Genomic DNA, 16,900 nt, shown 5'->3' on the forward strand with positions numbered 1-16,900 from the left:
CAAACAATGTGAAGGGCTAACAGAACTAACAGCTCTTTCAGAAAGGGAGATAGCAAGGACAGTAAAAAGCAGGACAAAGGCAAAAAGCTTGCAAGATTTCAACATTCAATCAACTTGAAGGTCCATGTATAAACATCTGGAAGAGCTTCAAAAATAACTATTTTCCTTCACTGTCTGGCCAATGCAATGATTAACGGACTGCTTTGAATAAAAGAGAATCAAGCTTTGAAGGTTGAAATGCGAAGGGGGCATGAGCTACTACGTTATGTGACCCAGTACCAACGTAAATATCAATTATGTTTCCTGTAGCAATTAAAAAAAAAATAGTAGTAATTGAGAATACTGTATGATTGAATGCACAACATGGTCCTTTTGATATGAGGGAAACTTCACATTTTCCTTATTGATCATGTTTAAAGAACCTTACAGCCTGGCAGAGAGAATATGAAAAAAAAGATTGGCATGATACACACTTAACCCCTTCCCCTAACCTGAATTTTGAAATCTCATAGACATTTCACATGGCTTCCTACATGTAGGTTGAATGCAGATGATGGCTTAATTACTCAATGATTATCAAGATTACTGCAGCTACAGTTTGATGGTCCATTACAGAAGTAATACACACCTTCTGCAGCTTACATCTCGTATTACTCAAAGGTAATCATTTCTACATCTCACGCCACTACCTTGCCCAACATCCTTTATCCGTACCTTTGATTGACCCTTTAAAATGAGGGCAAATAACGGAATTATGCCAGGCCATGATCACGTGCCTCCTAATCCCATCACATGCTGAACAGCTGTGTGCAAACTATTTTGAGCTTGTAACATTGATTACTTCGGATCTGCCTGCCTTTATAATATCTCAAACTGGGTCTTCACAATTGACTCTAATGCTGAAACTCCAGCCAACATTCGGCCACCCTGCGGAAACAAAGAGCTCTCCTACAAATAGGAAGTGATATCCTAGAAGTGAAAATGTTAGGACACCCCCATCCCTCCCCTCCCCTTCCCCCTTGCCCCCCTCTCCTTCCCCTTTGCCCTCCCCCCCCCCCCCCCCCCCCCCTCCACACATGTTCGGGGATTGATGTCCCCTCCCAATAAGTATTGTCTGCTGTGAGCTCATCAAAGACATCACACAGCACATGACAGTTGTGTAATACAGCTGCTGTCTCATAGAATTTAGGATCACCCTACAGAATGTCTTGATCACCACCCTACCCTCTCACCCCAAATCTCCCTTTTATCCTACTTTTGACTACACTATCTCCTTTTGCTGAATGGTACAGGTGCTGTAATTCCCTTCCCTCCTTCCAATTAAATGAATAAGCCTACATTATAGGTAGACTGAAATGAACATTAGTTTACTACAGTGTTACGTGTATAACACTGAACATTCCAATGTGTATGTGTATGTATGTGTCATCATGTGTGTATTGGTCAGTGTGTACGTATGTATGCATCTATATCTATATATTTGTCTATTCATATATCTATATATATTATATAGACAGACAGACAGATAAACAGGTACACTGTATATAGATAGATTTGTACATACATACATAAATACATACAGAGAGAGAGAAAAGATGGAGAAAGAGAGGGTTGTGGTCACTCGTTTGTTGCCATGGTAATCTGTGAACTTACCTGGACATCTGCGATCATCATCTGGTCGGGGGTGATGTGGAGGGTGAAGGCCTCTCGCATCTCGTTCCTGTCTTCGTCTGGGAGGATCTCGATCTCGACGATGCGCTCGGTGACATTGAAGCCAAACTCCAGCACTGCAGTGGCAGATGAGAAGGACAGAAAACAAGGTTTACTAGTCCATATTCTTAATTTAATCACATAATAGCAAATTCTAGCCAATTCCATCAAATTAAACACTCAAAAGATGACAGAAAGAGGCAGACATTTGTCCCTACTTTGACAAATGAAAATCACAATATTATTTCAAGAGCTGCAATGATCCAAAGTGTATATTAAACCGATATATGACCTGAATTTACTAAGTAACCTATTCTTTCCTGTGGATATTTACGACATTTTGTCCTCTTCCAGGTCAAATTGTCACGGGTAAATATAAATCTTGGGTTCTTTCTGGTTACTTGTACCACCACTATTTCCCTTCTTACTACAAACACTCGTCCAAGTTCACCACAGCGGGAGCACTTTGGTCGTTTTAATGGTGGAGAGCTCATAAATCATGCCTTTCATGTCATAGTTTTTTTCCTAACTCTTCAATAGAAAAGTTATTGACTGCATCAAGAACAAAGTCAAACATACAAATATGCATTTGGCCCAAAGAACTAACAATAAATTCCATATATCACCTACAGGCATAAAGGTCACTTTGACCTTTAACTTGCCAGGGCAAAGTCCAAACTAAAAGATATATTTCACAGCTCCTCATAGCTCCCACTCCCCTACCCTCCCCCCCCCCCCAAAAAAAAAAAAGAAATAAAAAGGGAGAAGTGCACAAAGAAACAGCTTGACTGTAAATGGGGAGAATAGACATACACTGATGCAACATCTGAGCTCTTGTTGTGCTGGAGTTAACAGAGAGACTGGTATGAGCCCCGTATCATATCGGAGCTTTTGGGGGGCAAACAGTCAAATCCGTTGAACAGGGCCTAACATTTCTAAAACAGAGCTCTTTGTGAAATTGCGGAGTCTGACGGGAGGGGAGGGATTTGGGTGGGGGGATTAGGGCTCGACAATGGAAGAGAAGGGGTCGCAAGAGACTCAGCTGTGTGGTGAATCTCGTCACTTGGTGTCACGCTGACAAGGGACTTGAGTGCGTGTTTACAAAGTATGCCAACTCCAACGACCTACGGATGGATGGATGGATGGATGGATGAAAGTTTGCGCAGGAACCAACACGACAAAGCCAAATGTGCTTCATTTCTTAGCAGGGGATTAAAATAGGCTTGCTCGATCACAAGTGTTGTATGTCTGCAGCTCTGCTTCTCAAAGTAAAGCCTAGCGATATATGTTTTAACCTAAGGATGTTTTTCATGGTTCTGAGAGAGAGAGTCTAATTATTTTCTAAGTATGTCCACAAACTTATGCTCTCCAACCTTGCATCTATTGACTTGTCTTCATAGAATAAATCTCTTTTGTGGGATCCCTCACTTATATCTCTTTTCATACAAACATATATGTTTATGTTTCTAGCAGGATTTTAGTAAAGGTCTACCTCACGTGCAGGGCATTAGATTTTTCATCAAGTGAGTGTGTGTGTGGAGGGGGGTGTCCCAAATGTGACATGGGGTAGTTTCACACATTCTAAAAAGAGTAGTCAGCCCCAGGAGAATAAAAGAAAGTGTCTATGACCCTTTTGACAGATTAGATCAAAGGTCAAGTGCAAGGTGTTGAAATAAAGAGAAGAGAAAATCCCTTATAAGACCTGACGTCACTTTGATACTGACACCTATGGATTATGAAGAAAAACAACAACAAAATCGATTTGTTGTGTTTTAGAAATGCAGCATGTACCGGAAGTTGGCAATTTTTTGTATACACAGCCTTGAGATGTTACTTCCTCAAAAGAATTTTTTTTGCACCCAATCTTCGACCAAAAACTACAAACTGCTATGTGTTCTTCCAAACTGTGTTATCGCTTTCTTTCTCTCTTGAATCTGGAACACCTACATCCATGCCCCCAAAATTATCTGAAGCTCGTAAAATATGATGAGAGAAGCGCTTTTGATTTCAAACAAACTGGCGACTCTTTAATTTGAAAGTATGCGTAAATAACTCCTTCACAGTTCCTGAGTTTGATGTGCTAGTGCCGTCACCTCTACTGCTCAAATGACCACTTCCCCAATCTGAACCTCCTCCCCTCTCCCCCATGCCAGGATAAAAACTTGGAAGGCAAAACTTCCAGGAAGGATTAGGAATCGAAACTTGCGGGGGAAAATAACTCGACAGATGATTTATGGTGAAGACCCCATCTACGGATCACAGCTCACATGGTTTAGTTTCTATTACTTTCCCTTGTCACTTACGAAAGCTGAGGATGGACAGATTGCAGAAGTCTGGACTCGAGGCAAAATATTCGCTTGATGCAGGGATGGGACTAACAACTAGACCAGACCCTGTATAATTCATTTTTCCTGAAGTCAAACACTATTTCATGAATCTCAACACTACAAGTCCCTTCATTTGTACTGGGAGGGCAACCAGCATGTTCTGATATTTCTCCCTTTTTATTTTCATTTTTTTGTTCCCAGTGTATATAGATCATAAAAGACAGCAGTATGGCTTTATGAAATAGTCTCACACAATATTTTCACCATAACCAAAATTATACAAAAATATAACAATCCAAAAAATGAACTACTTTCTTACTTTAAAATGTATTTAAATAGGAAAGTTATTGGTGTTGTTAAAATACTTTTTAAGGTCTGATTGGTAGGGTATGATAAAGTTTGATGCTTGTCACATTACTCTATAGTGTTTCAACTCCCTGATGCCACAGGGAAATTATGTTTCCTCTCCGCCATATTCTTCTACGGCAAATAACCGTGTCAGGCCTCTAACGGGCGTGCTGACGGAAGTCATAAACTCTCCTAACCCGGTCAGGTCTGCAGGAATGGCCACTGTGATTCGATCAATTTGCATCGCGCCGGCAGCCGCGGCCGGCAAACCGAACCAACCGACCGTGCAGCCAGCGCCAATGATTTCGTCGTCAAAAAATCTGGGTCTGTTTTTCCGCTCTTGGCCCACGTGGTGACGGATCCTATTATTCTCTTTTTTTTCTTTCACCCCCTTCTTCTGGCCCTCTCGTCACGGTCGATTTCAAGCACAGGAAACGTTCAGTCGGGCAAGTTAAATGCCGGCGGTTGAGAAAGGAAAACATCATCAATTTGCTTTTTATTAGAAGGGAAATGTAATCTGATTCTAATCTCCTTCTCCCCATCCCCCCCCTTGAACAATTGTCATGAGCAAAGATTTGAACTGGACACAAATATTTTGACTCGCATGATTTTACTGATAGCAGTCATGGATGCAGAGGACTAACAGACAAGTTGGTCCATGCTGCCAGGAATACTGGTTGGATAGGGTTGCAAGCTTTCTGTTATAAAAGATTCAGGCACTACAGGGAGGGAACGGACATTCTGGCAAACTTTGGATATCGTAGCAGCAGACATTTCCCTAAAACATATTTTAATAACTATTTTTTTTTTTCATAATTTTTTTTCAGCATACCCATTCTATTTTTATCCTCTACACAGCCTAAATAAAACATTTTACTCAAATATGCACGAAAGGACGTTTAGCCCATTTAAACTTCACTATGAATATTCTCCATGTGAAAAGCTGCACAATCTGCCACCTTCACTGTCCAGTACAGCTCAGTCTTTATTGTTGGGGTTGTGACCTCAAGTGACCTTGGGGGGAGGGCGGGGAGTGATATGTTGCTGATTGAGAGATATGATTATTACAGCTACCCAACAATCTACCGGTATTACCTTGAACTAAATATTGGAGGACGTTCTACTGGAGCAATCTTTTTTTTTCCCTCTATCCATCTGGGTCTAATTATATTTTCTCCTTTTTATTATGCCAAAATAAGGAGAGGTTTTGTTGGGATAATAGGCGTTTGTAGCCAGCAGACCATGAATGCCTCTAGAGGACAAGGTAATGAAAGACATAGCTGTGTGTGTGTGTGAGTGTGTGTGTGTGTGTGTGTGTGTGTGTGTGTGTGTGTGTGTGTGTGTGTGTGTGTGTGTGTGTGTGTGTAACAATCACTCCTGCTTTATCATTGGGGGGAAAAGGATGCCCTACGACATAAACCCAGACAAGACATTCATGTGTGTGCGTTTCTGCTACTCTTGAAGATTTGAACCACCGCGCCGCCTTGCCTCGCCTTCCCTTGCCGCGAGCCCTTCATGACCGAATCCCTACCCATCCCCTGCTAATCTTTCAAGGCATTCTCATCCATTAGTCACATTTGCCTGCACACTGGAATTTTCTCCCTCATTTGGTTTCCTTTCTCTAGTCCTCTAAATCTTGGATAAATGTTGTCATTAATTATGTCAGCTTTGAAACTAATGTACCATTCCAATCTGTGGGAGGCAGGATACATAAAAGAAATCTATACCAAAGATTTTCTGCCCGATTACTTCACTTGTCACTTGCTGTATCTTTTTTTTTCTTACTACTGTAATTTTAGCCAGATGTCTTAGCCAGATAAAATATCATCTGTCACCCAATAATGTACCAGCCATGAGAATCATTTATTGCTTTACAATGTGCTCTGTGTTTATCTAAATGCTTAATACTTTCTTTTTGTTTTCAAATAGCTATTCTCTGTAAACATATGGCAAGATGTGATCAAAATGGCCAGTTCTTCATTCAATGTTTGCTGTACCTAAAGGGCCACAAAAGTGTAATAATGCAAGTTATAAACTCCGAACTATCCCAATCATCTTAATACTTTCTTTTTGTTTTCAAATAGCTATTCTCTGTAAACATATGGCAAGATGTGATCAAAATGGCCAGTTCTTCATTCAATGTTTGCTGTACCTAAAGGGCCACAAAAGTGTAATAATGCAAGTTATAAACTCCGAACTATCCCAATCATCTTAATACTTTCTTTTTGTTTTCAAATAGCTATTCTCTGTAAACATATGGCAAGATGTGATCAAAATGGCCAGTTCTTCATTCAATGTTTGCTGTACCTAAAGGGCCACAAAAGTGTAATAATGCAAGTTATAAACTCCAACTATCCCAATCATATGATCTACAAATAATAAAGATGAAGTTCTCATTCTGAGCGACTTCCCACGAATAGCTTCTTTAAGAGAAATGATCCGTTTCCCTTCGTAGACAAGCAATCAGACCACCATTACATGATTCAAAAGAACTTTTCATCATGGGGGTGTGTGTGGGAGGAGGAGGGGATTGAGTTTTTCCTTCATGGGTTTATCATGTAATGTAACTGAAAGAATGCTGGGGGCATACTTTCATACAAGAGTTTCCAGGAGGGAGGAAGAAATGTTCACTTTGGAACATACTGACGAACACAACCCTACAGATTTTACCCCTGGTGAAATTTGCTTGCGGCATGCTTCAGCCCAGGTCATGAGCTCCCCAGCTCCTAATTTCCTACTCCCTTGTCTAGACGCCACGCTAAGCCAACTCATTTGTCACAATCATCTCACCGCTTCTCAGAAATCAATCCTTAAAACAACAAAGAATGAGATGGGGGGGGGGGTGGAGTGTTTTTTTTTTTCAAGGGGGGGGGGGAGAAAGACACCCAAAAAGTGTAGCTAGGCTGCAGGGACACGAGCTGGAAGAGCCCTGGGCCAATTTTGTTTGCTTGCTAGCTTTCTTTTGCTCTTTATTTCGTGTTTTTGTGTGCACGTGTACGTGTGTATTTTGGCAACTAATCAGGATGAACAATTATGATTTCTAGCCAAATGAGTTTGACTCAGTCAGTGCCACAACCACCCCACCCACCAGCCCTGACCTGATACTCATCTCAAGAGTAAAGTCTCTTTTTTCTGCGATGTCTGCATCAAGCTAAAAGGAGCAAGTGTCTTAAAAGTCTGATTTTTTTTTTCTCACAGTTTCAATGATATCATAGCGGTTTTGTATTGTTTAGTTTCCGCTTATCCAAGAGGCAAGCTAAGAAATGAGAATGATGGATAAATGTCTCGAAGCGGTGAGGTAGCTGACAGGACACCGAAGATGAAAATGGTCCGGAAATGGAAACTTGGGGATGTTGAGGGACAGAAACAAATAGATAGAGAGAGAGAGAGAGAGAGAGATTGGGAACTTAGACGTGATTTGAGAGGTGTGGTGAGGAAATCATTTTGGATGAGAAATACACTATATTACCCCTGGAGATAAACTGCAAGCTCTAGCTCAGATATAAGTCACTGGGTAGATTATAGCTCACAGTGAAAATCAGATACAGACACAGGGCTAGGGTGGAATTTTACTTTATTTCTTGAGGCAAATCTAAGCCCTTAATATGTTCTCAAAGAACAGGAAAGGAAGGATCTTTTGTTTCTTGGGGTGTTGTTGTTGTTTTTTTTCTTTCCTCCCTCTCTCTGAAGATAACGAGGACTGGGAGCTGTATGAAAAGCCTTGGGAGGTGAAGTCTGGTCCCACAACACAACATCCCACGATGGAAATTTGAGAAGCCAAAGAGGAAACGGAATTTGAAGAATAGAGGAAGGGGGAATATCGAAGAGGGGTTGGGCCTGGAATTATTTGGTTGCTCACCCTCCCCCCTCGGCCGACTCCAAAACTATGGGTGTGGAGAGATTGTGGCTCTCACTTGGGGAGTTTCGGGGACATGAGTCAGTGTCTGTTAGTTGGGGTCTGAGAATGACTGACAGGGAACCGTCTCTCATGGGATCGACTCTTGAACATTGAAACATTTTCCTCCTTTTTCCTTTACCTCCTCTTGATTTGTATTTTTTTTCATCCGTTTGTATTAAAGATAATGAGGAGAGAGGTATTGCATACTTTATCGGACAATAAAACCCAGTACCTTGCGGTGAATGCACCCTCAAAGTTAATATGGCAGTTTTGAAAGTTGTGACTTTGCAACTTTGCATCTACGACTGGCAAAAACAATAGGTTAAAGCTCAGACCTACAGAAAAGGGGCACTGACTAGTCTCTGTCCGGTAGCGAGGTTGACAACAGGGAGAGATCTGTGCTATATAGGTAGTGTGCTTCCTCTTGTACAAAAAGCAAGCATCTTATCTGATCCCCAGGTCTATTTATGCCTCTTTGCCTTATCAACATTGCAAAGCAAGAAGGAGAGGCTGCAAGTCAAGAGCATTCCTGCTTCCAGCAACATGAACACTTTGCACAGCAATGGTTTGGCATTTCCTTTTTTTAATTCTTTTTTTTTTAAAGTGACATACTATAAGTTTTTATGTTGTGAGAATGAAGGATACGCCAATCAAGTGAATTACATATTCCCCTCAGGAAAGTTCTTACTATTGCATCTGCATGTGATTATGATGATGAAATCAGAATCAATTTTGTTTTAATTGTATGTAATTTGAAAGTTTTAACGTGAAACCTCAATTAGAAATTACTATTTGTGATTTGAAATGCTGAGCAAATTAATGATGTTAATCACAATAGCAATCATCACAAAAATCCTAGAACATATCGTCTGTTGAGAATGAGACGGGTGTTAAGTTGTCTTGTACACTATGGGTTTAATGGCAACTTAACGCTCTTATCATTCTCAACTGACGATATATTATATGACAACTTCATCTACTACTACTATACTTCTACTACTGTCACTACTACCACTATTACCACTGAAATACTACCAATGTTTTTCTCATTAGTAATGAAAAACACATACATATATAATACCTTGACATTCTCACTCCCCCTTCACTGTGACATAACACAAAGGTATCTGAGTTTATCTGTTTTATCGGAATATTGCAGTAGTTCAGATAATGTTAAGTATTTGTTTGTTGGTTTTTCTTTTGTTTCCTCTCAGAAGTGATGGTGAGATAATCTGTTAACCTTCCACAAATATAACATGCCAGTTAGCTGTAGCATGAACCTGCACTAATTTGTTGGCATGCATCTTTCCTCCCATCGAGAATGAGCTACAAGTAGATATAATATTAACTAGATTAAATACGAGCTACCTTTTTAAATTCTGTAAATTAGGGGTGGGATGTGTGGCGAATGTGAAAAGGGTGAAACCCCCCTTTAAGCATCCCTGTGGCTTCATGTACTGGGGAGACTTGCGCACCTGTTTTGGTCTTAAGCTACCTGAAACAATGACTCGCATCAGGCACCTGCCAAACGCAATGACGCACCTCTACGCATATGCGCAAGAAAGCGCTCAATTCGCCAGACAGGAAATGGCTCGGCAACTTGACCCGGGAAGAGCGTCAGGTATGACCTCACGACTCTGGCTGGGGTCACAAACCGAATTTCTTCCACTTTTCACCATCAAAGTCCTTGCAATAAGTTTCAGTACCTTCAGTGGTTGATGATGATCCATCAAAGCCTTTTTAGTGTTTTTAAGTCCTCACTCATCCCATGAGAAAAGTCAAGGAATTTTGGGACGTAGCCAGAAATCATCACCTCATTTTTTTTTTCTCCTGTCAACCTTGATTTTGAGAAGCTGCAATTTTTTTTCTGTTTTTTTTCCAGTCGATACCAAGAAAAGTGATCACATCTTAGCTTGGAGATTCCAAAATGTTGTCGTCTGACATGTGAGGATGTGATTAATTACAAGTGTTCGGGAAAAATTGATTCTTCCTCTTCCCTTCCTCAATGTTCTGCCTTTCAACAAGATTTAGTCTCTCTAATACTTGAACATACAAATGAATTGATATTTATCTAACATCAGGAATCTGCGCATACATTTATATCACTATTTGATAAACTTTTAAATGAGAGTAATGTGTGATAAATATTTGGTAAACAACTATCTTTTCTTTTGTTGAAGGTACAGTTTACCATTGGGAGCAGTGATTTTAAAAATGTTAGAGTTATCACATTTGATGCATTTGTGTAGGTCAGTTGTATCACAAAACATCCTACCATATAAACATTTTGCAATAAAACCTAAAATATAAGGAGATATCACTATTTTTCTCACTAAACCGTAACTGTAGACGGTTTAGTCTAGAAATACTTTTATTATAACTGTTGTTCACATTTTGTATATTTAGCAATATTTATCATTGATCATCCTGACTAAAATTTTTACATTGGTTGCTTCTATCCCTAACTCACATTTTAGAACTATTTTGAAGCACTAAAGCTTCGTTTTTGTTTCATTTACAAATAGTAAACAATGCCTTTAAAATACTGTAACCTCTCAATGTGGACAGTTTCACAACTTGAATGCAATTTGGTATTATTCCGGTAGTACTAATAGGTGACTCTCTTCATTTGTTCAGGAAGGTTCTATCATCCTCTAAACTAAACTATGACCACCCATCTATCCTTCCCCTCAACCCTCCCCCCCCCCCCAAAAAAAAAGAGACTTTCTCACACACAAGGATTTTGTTTCAAGGACTAGAATGGTATGCAGTTCTTGTAACACCTAGTGCTGTCACCATGGCAACATCTTCTGCAAAATGGCATCCCGTAGGTACAAACTGCACTCATTCACGCACCTTGTGAGAGGGGGTTGTAGTCGATGCCGCTCCTGGCAGAGCCGTCCTTGGTGAAGACGCGCACCAGCGAGGTCTGCGAGGTGTCGCCCATGCGAATGACGGGGATGCTGACCGTGACCACTTCGTCCAAGTCGGTGGGCTCGTCGATGCTGAACTTGGTCTCCGGGAACTTGATGATTGGTGCTGAGGTGGAGGAGCAAATGTACATATATTTACACATTTATTCAGATTTTCAATGTTGAAGTCCTATTAAACTTGTAATTCTTTTTTACTCTTGTACATTGACAAACAATGAAAGACAAACACAAAGTAAACTGCATAATCACAAAATGGTGGAAAAAGAAAGATTTGTCCACGGAACACAATACTATGATTTTCAGCACTTTGACTTGACTATCAAAAATAAAAATAAGAAAACATAAAATGAACTTCCCTAAAACGTTTTTTTAAAAAGAGGATATCAATCATCTTAAGAGACATGTCTAGACATGAACTAAACAGTGTGTGTCCCTTTAAGTCTAGATATCATGGTTTGAGGTCAGTTGCAGTTCATTCAAACCTCCGGTGAGTCACTATGACAATGGTGTAAAAAAGAATAACTGACCTAAGCTTGGATTTGCATTGGTGGTATTTTTCATAATGACTGTTTGCAACTTTCTTTTTTCTTTTTTCTTTACACTGGAAGAATAGCATGGTGCTGCCACAAGTGAGTGGAAATATTGTGGTCAGTGTGCGGTCAGCGGTCACTCACTGATTCATAGAGATATTAGGGGCTGCCTGGTCAAGAGATAAGATCCAGGGTCAGGTGTTTGCTCCACTTACCATCTCCGACATCGTGGACGGTGACGACGGTCACGTTCTGTTCGCCGATGACAGCGGGCACACCCGAAGCGGTGCGCGGGGATCCCAGGACAAGGCGGAAGGATTCGTCGGGCTCGAAGAGGTTGTCGTCCATGAGGAGAACAGTGCAAGTCTTGGTTCGTTCACCTGAAATTTCGATGAGTGGAAAACACGGATGAGACTCAGCCTTTATGTGTTAAAACAACACAATAAGATATGATATTTTTCATTCTTTTCTTTCCATTACTTTGAATTTGTCAGTTTACTAGGGAGTATCTGTCAGGGAAAGTAAACAATTATGCTAAAATTTTATCATCACTGTTATGTTGTGTATTCTTAACAAACTAAAACCTGGTTACATCATGAAAATCTTCCCTCATCGAAACAATCCCACAACTCAAGCTCCGTAAAGGTGATAAGATTAAAAATGCTTTGATTTTGGACACTGATTCAAACATAAAAAGTGCTTTGCCTTTGTGTTACGGGGACAAAACTTAACCTTTCCTTACTAAGATGTGCCAATGTCCCACTTATTTAACACATGGCACAACTGGATCCAGCAAGCATTGTGTTAACTGTCCTCTTTATCTACCACTACTTAAAACTGTTTCCTTTGGGTGGAAAAAATGTGTTAAAGTTTGGGAAAACCACAAGGAGGTTCGATGCAAAGCTTTTCACCTCAAAGAAGATATTATCACTGACTAATTTGATCCATTTTGGGTTTTGTTTGCTTGTATGTATGTATGTTTGTTTGTTTGTTTTTCGTCCAGTAGCTTCTCCTTCAGTCAGGGTGGATAATATCTCTCTCTTCTCACTCACCTGGGAGGAAAGTTATGATGGAGGTCTCGGTGTTGGGTCTCTCGTCATAGTCCATCATCACCTGGGCCGAACCCTGGCGGGTGTAGCACCGCACTGTGCTCTCGATGGACAGGTCTCCCGTCCGCACGATCTCCGCCGTGATGGTGTTGTCGTTCTCGTTGACCTCGTACGTCGGATGTCGGAACTCGACCTTGGGCACTGTGCGATAAAGATGCAAAGAGAGACGGCAATATCGATGAATGGATGATGACGTCATAATTTCATTGGACCTTGTGAGGCCATAACATGGTCTAATGTAACTCGAAAATTCATGCAATATCCAGAATTTCTCACCCCCGGGCAATCTTCACGTTGCAAAACTATAGGATACCCTTGCAAAAATCACCTGCCCACTTTGTTACTTTCTTCCAGATTATTTCTGCAGAAAAAAAAAAGTATTGATTCACACAAACATTTTTTTTTTCCAGGCCATATAACATGGTCTGATGTAACTACAAAACTTGTGCAAGATTCAGAATTTCTCACCCCAGGGCGATCTTCACATTGCAAAATTATACAATATCCATGCAAAATCATCTGTCCTTTTAGTTACTTTCTCCCAGATTATTTCTGTATAAACACAAAGCAGTACCAATTCACACAAACATTTTTTTTTTTCACATCTCATCTCGTTCAGCCAAGATCATAGATTTTAGATGAACAACTTGTCGCATCATGACATGATTTATGAAATGATTCCACAACTTTCCAGTCTTTTTCTTTTTTTGGGTGGAGGGGGGAGGGGTGGTAATGGTTGTGTCGTAACAGCTCTGATGTTTCTGTTTTTCATTACATCATGCTTGGCAGCTAACATCTCTGCCATAACTGCCAGGGACTGCTCAAATTTTACGATGACACGTAAAGAGAGGGAAGTCATCAATGGATCAAACTCCTCACAAAGAAGGTGATAGGTGGCAGCTCGTTTCTAAGTGCATTGGACTAATATCATGTCATTCCCGAAACTTCTGATGATTTCTTTCATTGGACTCCAGTCTGGAACTGTGGTGTAAGATCCTACAGTCGAAATAGAGAGCTGTAAACAGCAACACACATACTGAATCTCCTCTTCCTGCCCTCCCCCACCTTCCCCCATCGCTGGTTGCAAATTGGCAATACCCATGCCCTGGGGATCGGCTGTTCAACTCTGTCCCACAGGTGCAGCCAATACCTTGGAGAGTTTTGGACCAGTTGTACTTTGCTCTAGTGCCACAACTGTCCTGATCAAAATCATGCAACACCTCTCGCTGCATCGCTTGTCAATTGCCTTTATAGTCTGTCAGTACAGTACTCTGTTCTTTTGCTTGTTCTCTTTTTCCCGTACTTCCCGTCATGTGACAGTGTGTACATTGTAGCATCATGTGGAGAAACTTTCTTCAGTTCGATCTCAAGAATCAAGAATGAAAGCATGTTTCACTGCTGGCATGCATTGAATTTTTGATGGTACCCTAATTTGAAACGACACTCAATAATGTCTCATAGTGAACAATAAACAAATTTGACATGACAATGATTTTTTTTTTTCAGAATGGATTTAAGGCTGACTTCTTAAATCATTTCATTTTTTTGTAGCAAATTAAAACATCCTTCCTTTTTTTCTTTCCATCAAGGAAGAATTACAGAAATCCCTATGGAGGCCACTTTGCATCAGACACACTCGATAATCTTGGCCATGTCTGAGAGACATGATTTTAGTGACATGTTGTGGTAGCAGACTGTAAATCCCAAGTCCACTGCACTTTCACTTGGTTCATGAGTGTTACAGCCAGTCAACCGGGGACTGCTTCACACACAAAGTGGCACCCTAAAACCTCCCACACCTCCCCCCTGCAAGCGTATTGCCTTTCACACCAGACCCAGTTTCGGATCGCTTCGATCCAATTCCGCCCCTTCACTTTCAAAAGAACATGATATCCAGATTACTTCCTCTATAACTGAGTCACCATGAGCATCAAAACCAATCTGATATCCTACTCTCTCATCTTAACACACATACTGATTTTTTTTTGTCTTTTGCCAGCAAAGTTTGGGATTTCCGTCTTACTTCTGAAAAAGTGATCATGGTAAACAACGAGAACTTGGGGTCTGAAAACCTACACTATCATTGCACCTGCTGCCAAGTAAACTGCTAATTCTCATTTCAGCCATTGACTTTCTGTAATGTAATTTGTGGACTTTTCAGCCGATTTTCCTCCACAATTTGGGGAAATTGTTTCTGGCTCAAAGGAAAAAGACAAATTTACTTTCTCACTGACCAGAGGAAGCACTCTGCAAATTAAATCAGTAAGGTGATTGACCAAAATAAATCTTCAGTTGCTATGGTGTTTGGGATATTGCCTAAGGCCTATATCTATCTGAGATGACCATTGGCACTAGACTTCCACATTGGGGGGGGGGGGGGGGGGGGGGAACCCCTGAGACATCATCAGGTTCTGAATTGGTACTGATTGTATAAAGGAGGAATGCAAAAATGAATCAGTCTAGATATCAGACTGTACCATTATGAGTCTGTGGGGTAGGGCACCAATTTTACTTTTCTTACAAAATTTTGTACAGGATGTCTACAACTAAGCACTGCAGTTTTTTGTGTTTTTGTTTTTTCAACAGAATGGCTTTGAGAAAGGGCACTGTGATCGCTTGAACACACATATTTTTGCTTTCACTTGGTCTCACTTGATAGTACACTGTATGGGTAAACTCAGTTTGCACTGTCTTCTACACAAGATCAACCTTTCATCGTATACATGTATCTACAATGTAGGTAACATTAGAACGGTCGGGCAGAGACTTACAGTCGGAGACGGTGTCGTTGATGGTGACGACAGTTCTAGATGGTGTGCCGAGCACTCCGTTCATGGGCATGCTAAGGACCAGCTCGAAGGTCTCGGGCCCCTCAAGGCGTGGTTGGCCGCGGTCGTCGATGATGTAGACGCGGACGGTCTGGAGGTTGACGCCGGGAGCGAAGTCCAGGTTGCGGCTGATGCCTGCATAGTCCTCATTGGCTGGGAAGGGAATGGGGAAAGGAAGTGGAGGGACACACATTACAATCCCAGGTTTCAAACCACTCATTGCACTTGCACATTATGTACATCACATAAAGATATTCATTTTTTCACTCTAGTTTGTTTATTGTTGTTGTTTTTTGTCAATCTGTGTGGAGTAGATTTCCATTCTGATTTTCATAGTGTCATGTAAACTTTTCTCACCAGCAAACTTCCTTGTCACTGAGTAAGAATTCATGGATATTCACACACTATTCTTTTGAATGCAATGGGATTCATTTATTAGTTAGGGTGCTCTGGATATCTAGACAGAGTTGCCTGACAGGCAGGGGGTTAAGGAAGATTCAAAGTTATCTTTCCCATGTTTTTACACGTTTTTCATAGTTTTCTCAACTGTTACATTACTTCCCTGGGCACAAGTTGATTGCAGCACACAGAGTCAATATGGACAGACCAAAACAAGAGTAACAAATGTTGGTCAGATTGGGAAAGTTGAAAAAGCACGAGGCAGACAAACCACAGTCCTGTTTACACAACAGCAAATTAGGTCAACACAGGTGTGCATGCATGTTCCCTCTAAAACCAATTGCTATGACAGTTTGGGGTCTCTGCTCTTTTTGCTTCATTTTTCTTTTTTTAAAAGAGAATAACATCTATGACACTTCCATAACACATCAAATTTTGAGACTTGAACACAAAAGTGACATCCATGCATAAAAGATTACATAGTATGATAAAATAATATCATAATTGGGAAGGCAAACAAGCAATTGCATTTAATCTAATTTCTCAGAACAGGTTGTGGGCTCTGCATCTCTCGGTGGCCTCTTTTCTCGAACAATGATCCGCAACAGACACTCCATTTTTAAACAAGCACATAAACAAGGGATGATAATTACTCCCAATCACCAACACGGACCAAGCATTCACTTGTGAAATCTCAGGTGGTAGCCAAAATTCACCAAACAGGTGTCTAAGAACTTGGGGTGACTATGTGCTCGGCGATAGGATGAGGTTCACTGACTATTCATCGTTTGCCAGGGTCTCTTTTGTCAGACAGATGC

The 16,900-nt window shown here is 40.8% G+C and overlaps 1 protein-coding gene across 1 annotated transcript in view; it reads right to left on the reverse strand.

Moving 5' to 3' along the window:
- The window catches only part of LOC139737420 (extracellular matrix protein 3-like), a 187,138-nt gene that overhangs the window by 12,000 nt on the left and 158,238 nt on the right, over positions 1 to 16,900 (reverse strand). The window contains exons 8-12 of the mRNA XM_071648094.1: positions 15,627 to 15,836; positions 12,799 to 12,996; positions 11,962 to 12,126; positions 11,140 to 11,322; positions 1,654 to 1,787 (exon numbers count right to left, since the gene is read on the reverse strand). Of these exons, the coding sequence (XP_071504195.1) occupies positions 1,654 to 1,787; positions 11,140 to 11,322; positions 11,962 to 12,126; positions 12,799 to 12,996; positions 15,627 to 15,836 (890 nt within the window). The remainder of the gene's footprint in view (positions 1 to 1,653; positions 1,788 to 11,139; positions 11,323 to 11,961; positions 12,127 to 12,798; positions 12,997 to 15,626; positions 15,837 to 16,900) is intronic.

This window comes from Diadema antillarum, unplaced genomic scaffold, assembly GCF_040938485.1.
Source record: "Diadema antillarum isolate AM-2024a unplaced genomic scaffold, OU_Dant_1.0 seq00000693_RagTag, whole genome shotgun sequence".
Taxonomy (NCBI): Eukaryota; Metazoa; Echinodermata; class Echinoidea; order Diadematoida; family Diadematidae; genus Diadema; species Diadema antillarum.